Source organism: Microcaecilia unicolor, chromosome 2, assembly GCF_901765095.1.
Source record: "Microcaecilia unicolor chromosome 2, aMicUni1.1, whole genome shotgun sequence".
In the NCBI taxonomy this organism is placed as follows: Eukaryota; Metazoa; Chordata; class Amphibia; order Gymnophiona; family Siphonopidae; genus Microcaecilia; species Microcaecilia unicolor.
Genome location: NC_044032.1, coordinates 241,454,196 through 241,474,278, shown reverse-complemented (window position 1 = coordinate 241,474,278; position 20,083 = coordinate 241,454,196). Strand labels below are relative to the sequence as shown.

The window sequence follows — 20,083 nt, the reverse complement described above, 5'->3', positions numbered from 1 at the left end:
TCCTTCCACTTTCTAAACTCTATCCTGCAAGAGGAATAGCAAGATAATATTCTACCATCCAGTCCTATCTCCCTCAATTAACTCAGCAAGATATGATCAATGGAATCACAAGCATCCAAAAGATACAATAAGGAGAGAATCCACTCTTTGGTCAGCTTTCATTTTTGATTTCATTGCTCAAAGCTAATATTGCTCCTCTTTCTAAGACCAGATGGGAAAGGTTGAAAAATATCTGCCTCTTTTATAAACTCCAAAAGTTGAAGGCAAATCATTTTCTTGAATTAATTTTTACCCAGAAGGAGCAGATTTCATATATGGCAACACATTTCATGTTAAATGTGTATATTACTCTACGGTAGGAAATTTGAAAACGTTATATCTTCCTGAAGAGTCTTCCAATTACAGTAACATGGACACACTAATGAGAAAAAGCACAAGCATAATTTTTGTGCCCATCATGAAATAATTTACTCTATATTTTTGTTCCTCTTATGACTGCAATCTTACGTATGATTGCTTTATTAGACATGGTGCTCTTTATTCTGCAATTCTTAAAGTATGCAAAACATCTATCCATAAGATATACCTGCAAGGGAGAGGACAGAATACTCTCCAAGCCAGCTGAATGTCTTTTTTTGTGTTGTAAGAAAATACTCCATAGAGATATTCAGACATTCATGAATCTCAGGAATTTTCCTGAATGAATTAGTGTGGTTGGTATGTTTAGTCCACTTGAATATGCAGATGTAAAGGTCAGCACATAATCTGTAGGCGATCATTTTTTATTAGAGTAACTTAGTATGTTCGTGATCAGCTTTCAAGAACTAGGATCCCTTCATCAGCTCAGTACAGAATGAGCTATTCATGGTATTACTCAAATATACCTAAAATGCACTTGTATGTTCAGGCCGGGAAAATAGGCACAATTTTTATTGCAGGGGTGCAGAAATCTACTTTTGACCTAAATGCAATATGAAAGCCTGAATCATTAGGTAGTAGAGCAGGATCCCTTGTACCCCTAGTTCCAACATCTGTGATTTTGACATTATTTCTTACTCATTCTTATACTGACCCAATGAAAGGAGAGTACTTCTTGGAAGCTAGCCAAATATGGGTCAATGTTTAGTGGCAGCTGTCAGCATAGGAGCCGACTCTGTGGGTGCTTGAGCACCCCCAATATTGAGAAAATTCCTTGTATGGGTCCAGGGAGGGGTGATTTTCATTGGGCTTAGCACCTCCAATAATTTTGAAAAGTTGGCTCCTATGGCTGTCAGTATATATATATATATATATATATATATAAATTTTATCAGTGGTGCAGAATATACATATTTGCCAACTACTGCCAGGTTTGGATTTATGACTACTGTGGCCACTAAGACATAACATTTAAGAGGCCCCCCCCCCCCCAAGTACAAATAAGTGAATGTTAGATTTAATAGTTTTCCATACTTGTGAAACAGTATGCATAAAATGCTACATTACATACAAACATTTGTATTAATTATTTTTAAAGTGATACATAACAATGTAATATAAGGCCTTAAACTGAAGCTAGTCTAGCCTATATGAAAATCTGTCTCTGACTACTGCCACCAATATCCATTTAGTTTAGGCCTGTTTTTCGATGAGCCTTTGGGGTCCTTTTACTAAGTTGCGGGAAAAGGGCCCTGCGGTAGAGGTGGGGGGGGGGGGGCAGTTCTTCCCGTGCGCCACGGCCCTTTTTACTAAAGAGGGTAAAAAGCCTCTAAAAAAAAAAGGGCCGTACTGTAAGATTACTCTTAGCGTGTGGCCATATGGGGGGAGCACTTACCGCCACTCACTGAGGTGGCAGTAAGGGCTCCCCCAGTAACCCAGCAGCAAGTGGGCAGTGAACAGCAATGACAGATTGCTACCGGGTTAGCACCACGCTATAAAATAGAAAACTTTTCCCGGTGCGCCAGAAATGGCGCACACTCGAGGCAGAACTAGCACTGGTGGCCGCGTTGGGCTTACCGACACTTTATAAAAGGGCCCCTAATTTATATAAACTATCCATTTAGCAGTTATCATTGCTAAATGGCTAATTTTGGCTTGCTGCCCTCACTATGCCCTAAATCCATTCCTCCACTATTCAAGGGCAGTTAGACACTACCCCTACAGTAGCTGAAAATCCATGGATAAGTAGACTTGTGCATTTTCAGTCCTTTTGAAAAACTGGCCCAAAAGTATTCAGAGCTAGATATATTAAGCATTATGTCCATAGCCACAAAACAGGAGAAACACATAGGTTCATCCAATCCTAAGTTACTCCAATAAAAAAAGGTATTGCATACAAATTGCTTAGCATTTTTCTATGAACTTTGCTGAAACAAGACCTTTTTGTTTTTGTTACACTTAACAACAGAAAAGCAAGAACACTATTTCCTTGTTAAACTATCCACGGGCTATTTTGGTTGAGTAATGCTAAAAATTTAACAATGCATTATCTAAAGTTTTGTGTCAATTGACAACACTCAAGACTAGCTCGAGGGTATGTGATGCCTTAGTCGAATTTTCAGCCATGTGCTCTGGCATCCCACCCCAGGAGCAGCTCAAGGCCTTACCTCTCCCCCTCGTAGTCCATTATCTCTTCCCTAACCCCATAGTCCAACGTCTCCCCTTACCTTCCTACCTCCCTATAGTCCATCATCTCCCCTTCTTTTCCCTAACCCCATAGTCTAGCATCTCCTCTTCCCTCCTACTCCCGTATAGTCCATCATTTCCACAGCCCTTCCTTACCCTCTCCCCATATGGCATCTGCCCATGTTCACTGTCCAGCTTCTCCCCCTCTTTTCATCCTCCAGCCAGGCCTTCACTACTGCCGCCACTGCCCAACTTCTTCCAGGATCAAAGGGACAAGTAAATTCAGCACTGACATGATGTCCTTAAACCACAAACTCGCATTCAAAGTGCTGTGGCACCCAGATCCCCCACTGAAGAACTTCATGTTAGGGGGGCACAGGATATGGCAGTGCTTGAGCATGAGGCTCTGATAGTTTGTATCCAGCATATTCTGTTTGGTGCTACGTGATCAGTGAGTTGACAACACACATACAAGTAGGGCTCTTCGTTTTGCATTCACTACTTGGTGTATTTATTGACCCCTGATGCAGACGCTTTTTAGCGTCGAAACACGGCCTGTGTCGGGTCGTTATCTGATATAATAAAGACTGTTGGACTCACGTCTCCAGTGGTGATTCGTCTATTAGTCTCTACTTTTGCCTTCTGTGATTCGTCATCGTAGAGAACTTTTCCTGTTCTATATTTTGGTTAGTGCTTGAGCATGGGCATGCAGTTAAAGACTCTGTCAGCACTGAATCCACTTGTCCCTTTGGGTAGGAAACAGGATGGGTAGTGGCAGCAGCAGAGGAAATGGAAAAAGGGGAGGGGAGGATTTGGACTGCTGGAGTTGAAGTCTTGAACTGATTATATTTTGCTTAAGTATTTGTTGTTTATTATGCAGCTGTGATTATGATTTGATGTTTTTGTGTATGTTTTGTTTGCTCTGGAAAAGGGCAAATTCAAAGTAATAAATTCTAATTCTAATAAAATGCTGCACTCCTGCTGTGCTACCATTTCCTAAATCCTGTCACTTTAGGCCAGCCCTGACAGAACTGTATGTAACATAGCAAGTGATGGCAGATAAAGACCTGAATGGCCCATCCAGTCTGCCCAACAGTCACACTCATTATCAATTCAAGATTTAAATCAACAATGAATCTTGTCTTTCTTTGGTATTTCAGGGACATAGACCATACAAGTCCACCTGGCTCTGTCCTTATGTTCCAACTATTGAAGTTGCCATCAAAGCCAAGTCCAGCCTATCCAAATCCATGTGATGAGCTCATCGTTACTTTTCTATATTTTTAAAATGTTTGTAGAATTTAGTAAGTTAATTATGAGAGAGACAGGTTTAAACATTTTAAAAATTATATTAAAGTGGAGTGAAATAAAAACATTTTTTTGCAAATTGGCTCCTATAAACCCAATCAGCTAGCTTAACAGGCAACAGCTTATAGGTAAAAAAAATGTTGAACGCTATTATTGATTCCCAGTTCTCTTTCTTTGTTAACCACCACAGAACTGTTGAAGTCTGTTAATAATGGGTTGTGATGTTTGAAGAGAATACAAACTGATGCTCGACATCATGAACCCTGGTCCTTGTACATCAAAATTGAACACAGCAATAGAAAAGGAACCCGGTGAAGTCCCTAATTATGCAAGGACTTTCTAGAGCTTTTCAACTGTGATCTTATTGACAATTAGCTCACCTTTATCAAATCAAGGTCATTTTCAATAGGGGAGATACCATTCTTGTCTTTTTGCCCCACATTTGAGCAGACCTAATCATCTTTTATGGAAGTTCTCATCACCTTGACACGATGAAAACCTCTGTGGGTTCTTTCCCTGTTGCAGCACCAAGTTTGTGGAAGTTGTTGCCATCTGACCGAAGATAAGAAATAGATTTGGTAGTGTTTTGGAAAGATGTGCAAAGGTGTCTTTTTCAAGCTGTCTTTGGGTGGTAATTGAAAATGGCAGAATATTGCTTGCTCTATAGTGTTGTACTAAATCGTTCATGGTTTTGAATTTTATACTTTTGTATCTTAATGGTATTTTATTCTGTATGATTGCGTAGGATTGTTTTGTGATAAGATGTATGTGGTAAACTACTTTGTGATTTGATAGAGGGATACGGGAATGAAATGAAAAGGAGTCTCCTACTTCCTGCATCAGCTTAGAGGTAAGATTCTGTGGCCAGAGTTAGAAATTCTATGGCAGTTTTAGAAATTCTTTGTATAGAGTTAATAAGTTTATATCTTAATTATTTTTATTCTGCAAAATACATGTACTTATTTATTAGGATTTATTTACTCAGGAATAAGGATTAGCAAAACACATACCAATTAAGATGATTCTTACAGCAAATTAACACAATCTCATGAAAATCCGATCTGTGAAGGAGTCAGGAGGACCAAAGTTGAGAACCACTGATGTTGCCTTATGTGTGTGTGTGTGTCTAAGTGAGTTTTTAGATCAAAGAACATCACAAACACTGTTCTGAGGGGTACTGATGTTGGGGCAGGGTTGGTTCATCAATCTTCAATTTAGGAAAAACTATAAAAGTGGTCCTAGTGTGCAGGGAGAGGCAGATTCCTCAAAGCCCTGATGATCCTTCTTATCTGTTCCCTTCTGCACTACTGCCAACTCCAGACTTCGCGCCTTCTGTCTTGCTGCACCCTACGCCTGGAATAAACTTCCTGAGCCCCTACGTCTTGCCCCATCCTTGGCCACCTTTAAATCTAGACTGAAAGCCCACCTCTTTAACATTGCTTTCGACTCGTAACCACTTGTAACCACTCGCCTCCACCTACCCTCCTCTCTTCCTTCCCGTTCACATTAATTGATTTGATTTGCTTACTTTATTTTTTGTCTATTAGATTGTAAGCTCTTTGAGCAGGGACTGTCTTTCTTCTATGTTTGTGCAGCGCTGCGTACGCCTTGTAGCGCTATAGAAATGCTAAATAGTAGTAGTAGTAGATCTGACTTACGAAGAACACTCTTCGCAGTAACATAGTAAATGATGGCAAATAAAGACCCACATGGCAGCCATAGCCACACCTTCCACGCTCTGCAGGTTACACTCCTTCACGAATGAACACTAGCATCATAACCAGGGCAGTAAGCAATCTGTCACCATTACTATCACATACAGACAGTTATATATGAAGCCACAACACATGCCAATAGTCCAAAGAATGGTTTTATTATTTTGGCCTCAGCATAGATATAATGATTAAACCAACAATCCAACCATATTGCTAATTAACTAAAATATAACCTTAAGATGTCATCCCTCCCCCATAGAGATATATAACACCCACGCTAATAGTATATGATATAAATGAGACATAAAATACATATACTTGATTCTGACCTGTCTTTGTCAGTTATGGGACCGGTACCAGCCTTACTTCCCTATGTTCCCATTCAAAAACTGAACTCCATGCCAATTGGCCAGGTTTCTTAAAATCACCTTTATGAGGTGCAGTCCACCCCCATCCCCCCCCCCCCACCCCCAAAAGAAGAGGACACAGTGTCCAGCTTCAGTTAAAAGTCAGTCATAGCGTTTACATTAGTCTGTATATTCAGCAGTGCTGAATATGTGGAAAGAGCAGTCACTGTGTCAGTACTATCTATTTTATCTAACTCTGCTGTTCAGTAGCCCTAAATAGAATGTACAGTATGACTTATCCAGATAGCAGCAGAATATTGCTGCTATTCAGATCATTTTTTTCACCCTGCCCCCTTTTTATGTGCACAGTACTAGTCCACAAAGAGGGGCATAATCGAAAGGGACGCCCAGGTTTTCCTGAGGACGTCCTCGCAGGACGTCCTGGCGAAGAGGTGGGGAAACCCGTATTATCGAAACAAGATGGGCGTCCATCTTTCGTTTCGATAATAAGGTCGGGGACGCCCAAATTGCAAAATTTAGGTCGACCTTAGAGATGGTCGTCCCCGATTTTCGGCGATAATGGAAACCGAGGACGCCCATCTCAGAAACGACCAAATCCTGGGAGGAGCCAGCATTCGTAGTGCACTGGTCCCCCTGACATGCCAAGACACCAACCGGGCACCCTAGGGGGCACTGCAGTGGACTTCATAAATTGGTCCCAGGTGCATAGCTCCCTTACCTTGTGTGCTGAGCCCCCAAAACCCACAACTGTACACCACTACCATAGCCCTTATGGGTAAAGGGGGGCACCTATATGTGGGTACAGTGGGTTTGTGGTGGGTTTTGACGGGCTCACATTTACCACCACAAGTGTAACAGGTGGGGGGGGGATGGGCCTGGGTCCGCCTGCCTGAAGTGCACTGCACTCACTAAAACTGCTCCAGGGACCTGCATACTGCTGTCATGGAGCTGGGTATGATATTTGAGGATGGCATAGAGGCTGGAAAAAATATTAAAAAAAAATTTTTTTGAGGGTGGGAGGGGGTTACTGACCACTGGGGGAGTAAGGGGAGGTCATCCCCGATTCCCTCCAGTGGTCATCTGGTCATTTTGGGCACATTTTTGTGGCTTGGTCGTAAGAAAAAAAGGACCAGGTAAAGTCGTCCAAGTGTTCGTCAGGGACACCCTTCTTTTTTCCATTATCGGTCGAGGACGCCCATGTGTTACGCACACCCCAATCCCGGCTTCGCTATGCCTCCGACACGCCCCCGTGAACTTTGGTCGTCCCTGCGACGGAAAGCAGTTGAGGACGCCCAAAATCGGCTTTTCATTATGCCGGTTTGGGTGACCCTGTGAGAAGGACGCCTATCTTGCGATTTGTGTCGAAAGATGGGCGCCCTTCTCTTTCGAAAATAAGCCTGTTAGTGATTTAAATAGTCCAGTTCTATCCATATACATTTTGAAAATACATAGATAAGCTACTTATATGATCATTGGCCACCAGCGAAGGTATAATTTGTTTGGCTATCGGCTTGCAGGCATCTAAAAAACAATGGCAAAAAGGACCAATCGGAAAAATCAAATTCAGTTCAACAGGACAACATGAAAAAGAAAAAACAACAGCAGTGGCTGGCTTCCTTGCAAGATGTGCTATTATAATTTCCCTTCCTTTCTCAAGTGTCATCTAGCAGGTCTTCCCTTCTCTTCTTTGGAGCCTTGGCTAGAACTTCCTCCTCTTGAAAAATACTTCAATCAAACTGAAAATCCACAACAATATTACAGATCATATCTGGTACTTGTGTTAAGTAGACTGTGCATTTGGGACCTGGACCTCTGGAAACAGTGTTATTGAAAATCTTATGTGATGTTATATAAAATATTTTCTTTTTTTCTTTTTGACTAGATATCAACCACCCCCTCAAAAAAAGGCCCTAGACAAGAGAGTGTGTTAATATTTAATTTTGATCTCCTCTATGAAAATCAGACAGTTTACTACAATTTCATTTAAAGTTGTATCATGAATGTTTTTATAACTAGGGGCCCCTTTTACCAAACTGCAGCAAAGGAGGGTCTGCACTGGCATTGGTGCATGTTTCTGACTCACTTTGAGGCCCCCTTTTACCACAGTGGTTAAAAGGGAGGTCTTTCTTTTCTTAAAGAAATGGCTGGGTGGCAAGTGAAGCACTTGTCGCACGGCCATTTCGGGGGAGCCTTTACCACCATCCATTGAGGTCCCACGCTAACCTGGCAGTCACTGGGCAACTCGCGACACTGCCCGATTACCGCCAGGTTACAAACCAGCGCTACAAAAATAAATATTTTTTTGTAGTGCCAGATATGACGGCACACTGGGGGTGAGAACTATAGTCAGGCTGCTGCGGTACCATGGCAGTAGTTCCTGTTTCGCAAGTGGTAAGCCCGTGTTGGGCTTACCACCATTTTGTAAAAGGAGCACTTGTTGAGTTTAAACTGAAAATGTGGGAGTGACTGAGCATATATCATACTCTGTTGCAAAATAATGGGGTCACCCAAGTTGTGAGGCTTTCGGCAGCTATCTGATTTGTCATCTCCTAAAACCAATACTGGTACCAGAGTGTGTAAGCATTGAGTAAGAGATGTCTTGTTGGGACAGCCAAGCCTCTTCTTTCTTTTGTATAGCTCCATGGTGCGACCGCACCTCAAATATTGTGTTTTAATTTTACTACTTTGTAGCTTCATTGTATGCCTCCTAGTCCTAGTATTTTTGGAAAGAGTAAACAAGTGATTCACGTCTACCCATTCCACTCTACTCAATATTTTATAGACCTCTATCATATCACCCCCTTAGCCATATTTTCTCCAAGCTGAAGAGCCCTAGCTGCTTTAGACTTTCTTCATAGGGAAGTCGTCCCATCCCCTTTGTCATTTTCGTCGCCCTTCTCTGTACCTTTTCTAATTCCACCATATCTTTATTGAGATGCAATGACCAGCACTGCACACAGTATTTGAACTGTGGTCGCACCATGGAGCGATACAAAGGCATTATAACATCCTCATTTTTGTTTTCCATTCCTTTCCTAATAATACTTAACATTCTATTTGCTTTCTTAGCCACCGCTGCACACTGAGCAGAGGGTTTCAACATATCATCAACAATGACACCTAGATCCTTTTCCAGGACGGTGACTCCTAATGTGGAACCTTGCATTACTTAACTATAATTCGGGTTCCTCTTTCTCACATGCATCACTTTGTTCTTGTCCATATTAAACATCACCTGCCATTTAGATGCCGAGACTCCTATTCTCGTAAGGTCCTCTTGTAATTTTTCATAATCTTCTTGCGATTTAACAACTTTGAATAACTTTGTGTTGTCAGCAAATTTTATTACCTCACTAGTTATTCCCATCTCTAGATCATGTATAAATATGTTTAGAAGCAGCAGTCCCAGTACAGACCCCTGGGAAACCCCACTATCTACCCTTCTCCATTGGGAATACTGACCATTTAACCCTACTCTCTCTTTTGACGGCTTCTTGCTTTTAATATACCTAAAAAGGTTTTTACTGTATGTTTTTGCTTCTAAAGCCCCTCTTTGCCTTCCTTGTCTGTGCTTTGCATTTGACTTGCCATTCCTTATGCTGTTTCTTATTATTTTCAGTTGGATCCTTCTTCCATTTTCTGAAGGATTTTCTTTTAGCTCTAATAGCTTCCTTCACCTCACTTTTTAACCATGCTGGGTGCCGTCCTTTTTTAATGAATTTAACTGTCCTGGGCTTCTAGGATGGTATTTTTGAACAGCATCCACACCTGATGTAAATTTTCGACCTTTGCAGCAGCTCCTCTTAAGATTTTTTCACCATTCTCATTAAATGCTAACATGTGTACTTACTCCAGAGCCGATTTCAAATCTGATCATGTTATGATAACTGTTATCAAGCAGTGCCAGCACCATTACCTCCTGGACCAGATCATGTGCTCCACTAAGGACTAGGTCTAGAATTTTTCCTCCTTTTGTTGGCTCCTGTACCAGCTGCTCCATAAAGAAGTCCTTGATTTCATCAAGGAATTTTACCTTCCTATCATGCCCTGATGTTACATTTACCCAGTCAATATCGGGGCAATTGAAATCACTCATTATTATTGTGTTCCCCAATTTGGATGTATGAGGGTGGAGGCCCCCTCTACATCCCTTCCATCCACACATATGAGAAGGGAAAACTGGGTTATTCATCAAAGCATCCTGGTCATAAACCCTGAGGTTCAGGAACATCTCTCAGTGGTGAAGGATAATATCATTTGTCATCTCTGCAGGATTCCTGAGGTTCCAAGTCTTCAAAAACAGGATCCTAATCAGTGACACAACACCAGAACTCCCATACCCTGAGGCTCACCACTACTATCTGCAGAAATGTAAGTTAATCAAATCAGAGACTAAATCTTTTTGCCTCCTTTTGCAGCAGGAGCAAAGATAAGGAAAACTGCATGTAACCTGTCACTCCTGTGGTAGGAATAAGCAGATAAATGGAGTGGAGCACTAATGATAAACAGGAGTGAAATCTTTAAGAGATTCTGTAAATAACTTTGTTGGGCTGCAAGTTTGTTTGGTGCCTCTGTCACTTTGGGACATTGTTAAATGCCTCTATAAGCGACTTTAAATAACTTAGTGAATCATTCATTCAGAACAACATATTTGAAGTCAACTGAGTTATTGAGTGGAATTTGCTAAAAGATTGCTTATTTGGCCTGCTGGATTATTCCAGTCCCAGCCTTGGTCCCAACAAGCACTACATTTATTTAAGTACCTGGTTCCTACTAATCAGGGCATGTGCTAGGCGCCCGCCCATGCAATTACAAAAACCCAGGGTTACACCTAAGTTGTGCATGTAAGTGGCATGCTCCACCCTTTGGATTGCCCCTTTGGTTTACAGAATAGCACTTAGTCGCTATGTTGCCACTTACATGCACAAGGGGCAGGTAAATGCAGGCACTCAGTTACAGAATTGCCCTCATCATGTTTAAGCAGGGGCAGACTGAGTACTCTGCCCCCCCCACCCCTGCCCCCCCACACGCTACCGCCGCCCCTGCAGCCTTTACCTTCCTCCATGGCCAGCATGTCCTCCGATCTCCCCTTCTACCCTCCTCATGTCCAGCGTGTCCCTCTGACTCCCCTTTCCCACCTTCTTCCACGCTGCTGCCGAGCATGCCACTGCGGCTCCACAGTTTAAAATGGCTTCTGCGACCTCTCACGGTAGTCTTGTGAGAGTTTGCGGCCACCATTTTAAACCGCGGAGCCGGCACAGAACACAGGCAGTGGCGGTCCGCCCCTGTGTTTAAGCAAGTTACCTTTCTGTTTTCCTAACAGTACTACAGTCTCAACCAACTTCTGGCTTATGAGACTCAAGTTTCCTTTTCTTTTCCCTAGTTCATCATACAAAAAGAAGAAAAAGCATTCCCACATTCTTTGGCCAGCCCACTGATAAAAACTAAAGTATGTACTAAATATTAATGAAAATATAATTAATTGTTTGAAAAGTGAGCAGCTGGGCCTAAGCTTTAATAATTGACATGCTTAACCACAGAATGAGGATAATGAATGTCACACTAATTAAGCACATAAGAAAGGAATTTAGGACACACTAATGCCATGCTGTTATTTGACACAATTTCTACTCACCAAAGACATGAAACATGTAAGCAAATTAGATGCGTGTCCATGTCCAAGCATGTGTGTCTGTGTATGTCTGCTCCTCTTCAAACATCTGTGCATGATGGTCATGGATTATAAGGAGGGACTGCCAGGTGAACTGAAGCTTCACGATGACTGAGTTATAGGCATAGCTGGCTCGATATATAAACCCCGTGGCCAGTGATTTTTATTTTTTTAAGCCGGCTGCAACATTTCAATATTTGTCAGTGCTACTATCCATAGAAGTGGCAGTAGTAAATAAATGCATACAGTCAGGTTATGAAAACTGGTTTCTTTTTTCTCTGTCATCTCAGGTCTATTTGTACTTTGGTGGATACAGCTTCACTCTGTTCTTTGTTCTACGTATATCAATTCTCACTATGATTATTGTAATTCCATCTCTGCAGGTATTACTAAGGTTAATTTAAAGCGTCTTCAAACTCTTCCAAACATTGCGGCATGCAAAATCTGTCATGCAAAATGTTATGATCATGTAACAGGGAAGAGAGATCAGAATGAGAGGTTAGTGCTTCTTAGACGCTGCATCAATTCGGAGGGGTTTCTAGAAGACAGGTATTGAATAAAACTCTGAGGGGGGTCTTTTACTAAAGGTTAGCTCAAGTTATCTGTAGCAGGGCCCATTTTATTCCTAAGGGATCTTAGTAAAAGACCCCCACCCCTGAGTTCTTTCTCTTTTATCTTCTCTACTGAGCAGGTACCTGGGGCCCAAGATCAGGGTGCCAGGCCTTCACAAAGTGAGAGAGTTCTTGGGCTCCTGGTGCGAGCTACCAAGAGTGAGATGGACCAGATGTTGTTGATCTTGTATGAAGAGGGGGAGTTAGTTACATTGAGCCCAATATTCAAAATTATTTAAATGGCCAGGAGGGGCTCCTGTCCAATTATTTGTTACATTTATACCTCACATTTTCCCAGCTATTTGCAGGCTCAATGTGGCTTACATGGTGCCGGAGAGGTGTTGGTAGACTCCGGAGTAAACAGTTACAAATACAAGGTTAAGTTGTGGTAGGAAAAGGTTCATGTGGTGGGAACCACATAAGGTATATGTGGTGGGACCACATGAAGGAAAACAAGAATGTGGTAGGAAAAGGTTCATGTGGTGGGAACCACATAAGGTATATGTGGTGGGACCACATGAAGGAAAACAAGAATGTGGTAGGAAAAGGTTCATGTGGTGGGAACCACATAAGGTATATGTGGTGGGACCACATGAAGGAAAACAAGAATGTGGTAGGAAAAGGTTCATGTGGTGGGAACCACATAAGGTATATGTGGTGGGACCACATGAAGGAAAACAAGAATGTGGTAGGAAAAGGTTCATGTGGTGGGAACCACATAAGGTATATGTGGTGGGACCACATGAAGGAAAACAAGAATGTGGTAGGAAAAGGTTCATGTGGTGGGAACCACATAAGGTATATGTGGTGGGACCACATGAAGGAAAACAAGAATGTGGTAGGAAAAGGTTCATGTGGTGGGAACCACATAAGGTATATGTGGTGGGACCACATGAAGGAAAACAAGAATGTGGTAGGAAAAGGTTCATGTGGTGGGAACCACATAAGGTATATGTGGTGGGACCACATGAAGGAAAACAAGAATGTGGTAGGAAAAGGTTCATGTGGTGGGAACCACATAAGGTTCATGTGGTGGGACCACATGAATGAGATCAAGAAGAACAGATGGAGTTGTTTGGTGATCATTACAAACTGTAGTGTTATGGTGTCGCGAAGTACATGCATTTATGTTGGGTCGGGAGGGTGTGTCTTTTGAAACAGGTGAGTTTTTAGTTTTTTCCTGAATTGGAGGTGATCGTACGTGGTTTTCACGGCATTTGGTAGAGCGTTTCACACTTGTGTGCTGATATAGGAAAAACTGGATACGTAAATAGATTTGTATTTTAGTCCTTTGCAGCTTGGAAAGTTGAGATTTAGGTATTTATGAGCTGATGCGGTTGTGTTTCTGGTTGGTAGGTCGATCAAGTCTGTCATATATCCCGGTGCTTCGCCGTAGATGATTTTGTGAACCATAGTGCAAAATTTGAAGGCGATGCGTTGTTTGATTGGGAGCCAGTGTAGTTTTTCGCGTAGGGGTGTTGCACTTTCAAATCGTGTTTTTCCGAAGATGAGTCTTGCCGCCGTGTTTTGAGCGGTCTGAAGTTTCCTTGAACTTTTCCTTGAGTTTCCTTGGACTGCCTCTGTCCAAGGCTAACTGGAAATTTTCAGTGGCACTTAACCAGATAGTGCTGCTAAAAGTTAGCGCCCAATTATGCAGTTCACCATAGCCAGTTAAGTGCCGAATACTGCATTTAGGGGTCCTTTAACTAAGCAGCGGTAAAAAGTGGACTGCAGTAGTGCGGGCATGTCTTTTGGGCACACGCTTGGCCATTTTTTTACTGCTTCTAGGAAAAGGGGCCTTGTGCTAAAATTGTGCTAAAATTGAAACTAGTGCGTATCCATTTTGGGCCTGAGACCCATTGACCTAGCAGTAAGGGCTCACTGCTACATGCGCAGTGAGCGGTCGGCGTGCGCAAACTGCTGATTAATGCTGGAAACGCCACATGGGGTAAGAAATAAAAAATAACTTGTCCCAGTGTTATAGATGTGCACCAAATCCAAAATTACCACCGGGAGGGGGGCGTGCTAGACTGGCGGTAGTCTCATTTAGACGCACACTGCACACACGTAGAGCCTACCGTGCCTTTGTAAAAGGACCCCATAACTGGCTATGTTTTTGCCACCTCCGTATACCTGGAAATTCAATGCTGGAACCCAGAAATTGGCCCAGTATTGAACTTCTGGGGAAAAAACCAAAAGCAAAATATCTGGCCCATACTCTTCATATGCTCGGAAAGATTACCAGATTTTGTGGAAGAAGTGAGATACTACTACTACTACTTAACATTTCTAGAGCGCTACTAGGGTTACGCAGCGCTGTACAGTTTAACAAAGAAGGACAGTCCCTGCTCAAAGGAGCTTACAATCTAAAGGATCTAGCTGGAGGCATGGGTAGGACTGCCAGGAGGGCATGTTGCAGAGTTGCTGCCTCAGAGGAGACTGCAGGAGTTCACCTCTGACAAGACAGTGCCTTAAACCAGTGTTTTCCAAGTCTGGTCCTGGAGTGCCCCATGCCAGTCAGGTTTTCAGGATATCCACAATGAATACATATGAAAGAAATTTGAATACAATGGAGGCAGTGTATGGACATGAAGTTCATGCATATTTATTGTGGATATCCTGAAAATCTGACTGGCAAGTAGTACACTGGCAAGTAGTGGAAAGCACTGCCTTACACAACACAACCTCTAACTGTAACACATTTTTTCATTTAAGAATGAACTAAGACATATCTTCTCAAGAAACCCAATGACTGTTCCATACGCACTAATAGTTATCCGGCCAACCACTGTAAAACACAGCATCATACAACCTTGTAAATGAAATTGAACCAACGTAATCTCTACCAACTGTTAATTGTAAGCCACATTGAACCGAAACTCGTTTTTGGATAATTGTGGGATACAAGCATGAATAAATAAAATAAAATAAATAAACCACTGATCTGCTGCAGTATAAATGCAAAGGGTAGACTCCTAGAGGAGAGTGACACACAGCAAGTAGAATCTTTGAAAAGTTATTAGAAATATGTTAAGAATACTTTTTCCCCCTGAAATAATTCACAACACTATACATCAAATAAAACAATTTTGCCTACCTTTACCTGATGATCACTTTGCTTGAGTTACATTACATTGTGATAACATTTTCACCTGCAGAACATTATAACTACCAATATAACCAGTTCCACTAGATACATTTTGAGGATAATTTCAGAACAGGACACCATGGGTAGGTGCATACAGAGGAGTCTACCCAGGCACTGCTTTATAAATACAAGTAGCACATGCGGATGGAAGCCAAGAATGGAGAACTTTAAACTCAAAACTGCTGTAAAATGATTGTTGTGCTTATCCTAAGAAATCACAATGAAAACAAAGGTATGGTGAAAGCTACCTGCACTGTGTAGCAGGTACTACCATGGTGCAGCAGGTACTACCCTGGCAACCCTAATGGGCAAAATGGATGGACCACAATGGTCTTTATCTGTTATCAACCATTATGCCTGGAATGTAGGCACACTTCTACCACACCTATGCGACATGTCTGGGGATTCTGCCCATCCTCCACACTCAAAGTTGATTGCATCACAGTCACTGACAATTCCTCTGCTCTTGTTCACATTCCATGATTGGGCTCTCCCCCTAAAGCTAGAACCAAGTCCTGGTTTGGATCAACGACACCACTGCAAATCGCTGGCGGTGGGTTGGGAGACACGGCTTAGCGACACACCACTGCCCAGTAGAGAAGGGGCTCTCTGATTCACCCTTTACTGCACAAACGACCTCAGGAGTTTGAGATGTGCTGGCAAAATTTCAGATTTGGCCCTGGCCCAAAGCTGTGGGGGTTAAGGTAGACGGGGGAACCTTTAACTTTCCACAATGCTTAGGTAAAGCAATTATTAGATAATAACCAAGAAGAAAAGCTTTTATTGTGTCAGGTCACTGGAACTCTAAAGCAGTGTGGCAGTCAGTAGGAAGGCCTGAATTAGAGGAAAAAAACATTTATTTTGGGCTCTTATTGACAGCCATTTATAGAGATGGCCCACTGTAGTTCAGTGCCAAAGGCGGGGGGGGGGGGGGGGAGAAAGGAGGGGTGAGAACAAGGGGCAGGGTAGGTGTGGGGACTGGGGCCAGGTGGCATTAAGGGGTGATGAGAGGTTGCGTGGGAGAGATGAGTAGGGGGAGAGGCTTTAAGGGGAGAGAAAGGGAGAGGGGGGTAGGAGAAAGACTGCTAGAGAACAGGAAAAGGAAGGGGAAACACTGCAGTGGAGTGAGTGATGGAGGAAAGGGAAAGGGAAAAAGGCCAGAGAGGAGAGAGCAATGGAGAGAAGAAGAAAGAAACAGAGAAGATGAGAAGTAAAAGGAACGATAAAGGTGTAGAGGGAGAGGTGAAGGGCAAAGGTGACTATGGTGAGGGAATGAAAACATTGTGAAAGGAGTGTTGAAGGCAGAATGAGAAAGAAAAGCTTAATGAAGGTGAGATGAAAAAGTAAGAAAGGGAGAGATGACTGGGAACAGTAAAACAAGGTCAGACAGGCGTTTCAAGAGAGAAAAGAAAAGAAAAGAAAAGAAAAGAAAGGAAAAGCAAAACAAAAGCAAAGAAAAAACCCATTGAGAACAGAGAAGCAAACTTCCAGACAGAGGAAGGTTAAAGAACAGTTAGTTCTTTAAAATTTGCTACACAGAGTTTATGTACTGCTACACAAAATATTTTTGTTGCCCCTCCTTAAGGCAAGCTAAGAGCTCTGCTGGGCAAGTAAGAGATAAATGACAGTACACTTCTTCTCTCAGGTCTTACTCTTTTCGGCATGTCACATTTCCCTTCCAGTCTGACAGCTCTGGTTTTGCAATTAACCCTTTGACACCAGCGAGGAGCACCTGCCGATGTGGCAGGCTGAGGTGGTTTTCTGTCAGTCAGTAGCATGGCAGGAAGGACAATGCTCTCCCTCAGAGCTCTACTTTCATGCAGTGTGGCCATGCGTACAGCTGAGTATTAGATCACCCCCTTCACAGGCGATCTACACTGCCTGTTTACTCACTGACAGTCCTAAAATAATAGCTGGCATTCATTTTCCACTACCAAGATTTGGCACGCTTCAAAGGCAAGCAGTGAGAAGTACTTCCAAAGATGATGCTCTTACTCTAAATCCTTCCATTTGTTCAAAGATTTGAAAAAAAAAAGGATGGGGGGGGGGGGGGGGGGGAGAATGACTTGGTCACATAAAATGGGAAAGGTCAACCCCACCCCCAACAGAAACAGCTTCCTTTTCCCACTGTGCAGCTGGTTTCAAAAACCAACATGCACACTGCTGGAAACCATTTTGCTTAATGCGGTTTTGTTCAGGAGTGTAGATCTTCCTGTCTTAAGCATTTTAGTAACCCTTGCAGAGGGGATGTGAACTGAATTAGCTCTCTGAAACAGATTTAATCCTATTAAACCAGTTCAAGAGCTTCAAGGGCGACAGGAGCTGCAAAGCATGTTGGGAGTGAGTTTATTTACATACCTCCCCCAGAACACTGCCTAGTATGTGTCTGTATCAACAACTACCACAAGCACAGGTACTAATTCCAGTCAGTTTTTCTTTAATGTTCAGTAATTCCACTTCACCAACTAACTGTAAGAGTTGACTGTTCGGAGGTGGGGAGGTTTTGTACTTACACGACAGTCCCGCTGTAGAGTTTTCATCAAGGCGTTGTACGTCTCCAAATCGAAGTATATTCCTTCGTGCATGTCTTGCAAGAAGTCCAAGTCCTTGAACGTTGGGCAGGATTTCTCTCGCTCTTTTCTAGAGGCCCGGCGCTTGTAGGTAGAGCCCTTCAGATCATACTTGTAGTGCATTCTTATGGAGCGTGGCAGGACATTGTTCATGACAACAATCCGAATGTTAATGCCCCCAGATTGAAAACAGTACAGTCCATAAAATTTTGGCAAGAGAGTCCGGGGATTCTGGTTTAAATTCTAAAACAGCAGCAGCAAAAATAAAAGCAGATAGAAATGAGTTAGCAAGCTATTCAAATATCTATGGCTCTCTATTTATACATCTATGTATGTCTCTAAATAGTACGAGAACATATTTAAATATATAAGTAAACAGTGATCGAACTGTCTTTCCTCAATTTGCCTGCAAGCAGGGCTCTGGAGTTGGTACTCCTCTATTTTTCTACTGTCCATCTCTGATTCCAACTCCAACTGATATTAGGCTTTAAAATTTTTGTACTGGATCTAAAAGTAGAGCTGGGTTTTGATCAGAATATGAATCACGATTAATTGCGCAATTAAAGGTATGTTGTTGTCTTTTTACCCACAGCAGTTCCTTGTGACTCTGGGCAAGTCACTTAGAGGCCATTTTACTAAGCTGCAGTAAAAAGTGGCTGCGCTAGTTTTGGCGCGTGAAAGGGCTTTTTAAAAATTGGGTAGTAAATGGCCATGCATTAAAATTAAAATTAGTGCACGGCTATTTGTTGCCTGAATCCTTATAGCCATCTATTTAGCAGGCAGTAAGGGTTCACGTTCTAACCCCGCAATAATCGGGCAATGCGCGGCAATGTGGCCACGCTGCCGATTACCGCCAGGAACACCCCGCAGTAGAAAATAGAAAATTATTTTCTACTGCGGGAAACTGCACACGCCAACTTCGGAACTACCACCAGGCTCCCATGCTACCCCGGTGATAGGGCTGAATTGGTGCATGCTACCCATGTAGTAGCTCTATCATGCCTTTATTAAAGGGTCTCTTAACCTTCCGTTGCCTAGAGTCACAAGGAGCTGCAATGGGGGAAAAATATATATACCTTTTAATCATGCGATTAATCGCGATTACAAATTTTAGATAAAATGTAGCCCTAATTAAATTAAAGAATAAAAAGTAATGAAAAGATAAGAAATACAAAATACAAATTGACAAATTACAATGTAAAGAATTTAAAACAGCATGCAGAATAACTATAAACAGCCTTACGGTTTTCACAGACTACTTCAGAAATGCAGCCCTAATCTAAAGTACTGGTAAATAACTTATATTTTTTGTCCTGGTTCTAAAGTACTGGTAAATATAACTTCAGAAGATAGATGTATGTATGTATGTATATGTGTGTGTATATATATATATATATATATATATATACGTACACACACACACACTGGGCTTTTTTTGAGGGGTACTGAGTACCGGCACCTTTTCCATTGTCTGCTAAAATTGACCCATGGACCCCAAGTTTTAATGAAAGAGCTCAGGCTTTACATACCAATTCCTATTTGTCATAGATTCTGTGACTGGTTGCAGGGGGCCTGGCTATTGTGGGCTGGGTCCCGCATTGATCACCCCATTCCTGAAGGGTGGCCTAGCATTTGAGTACCGGCACCTTTTTTGCTAGAAAAAACATACTGTATATATATATAAAAGTATAAAATGATAAATTTACCATATTATAATATTGTAAGTTTTTATTTTGAAGCTTGAGTCGGAGTTGGTTCATTTTTACCGACTCCACCCAAAATTGTTTTCGACTCCGACTCCACAGCAGTGGTGTAGCCAGACACCCAATTTTGGGCAGGCAGAATTACCCTGCCCCCCTCCCTTGCCATCTATCCTTCTCCCCAGGTGATTTCTGGGAGGGGGGTCACTTAACTCTTCTCCCCTAACCCCCCCTGGCACCTTTAAATCCATTAGGTCTTCACAAGCAGCAACTCATTCCCCTTGCTCGCGCCAGCTCTGAACCTTCTCCCTGACGCAACTTCCTGGTCCCATGAACAGGAAGCTGTGTCAGAGTTAAGGCTTGGGCTGGTGCAAGCAGAGGGGATGTG

At 42.4% G+C, this 20,083-nt stretch overlaps 1 protein-coding gene across 6 annotated transcripts in view; it reads right to left on the bottom strand.

Moving 5' to 3' along the window:
- The window catches only part of PIP5K1B (phosphatidylinositol-4-phosphate 5-kinase type 1 beta), a 435,282-nt gene that overhangs the window by 102,409 nt on the left and 312,790 nt on the right, over positions 1-20,083 (bottom strand). For all 6 annotated transcript variants that reach the window (XM_030193839.1, XM_030193840.1, XM_030193837.1 and 3 more), the window contains one exon: positions 17,939-18,238. In XM_030193839.1, the coding sequence (XP_030049699.1) occupies positions 17,939-18,238 (300 nt within the window). The remainder of the gene's footprint in view (positions 1-17,938; positions 18,239-20,083) is intronic.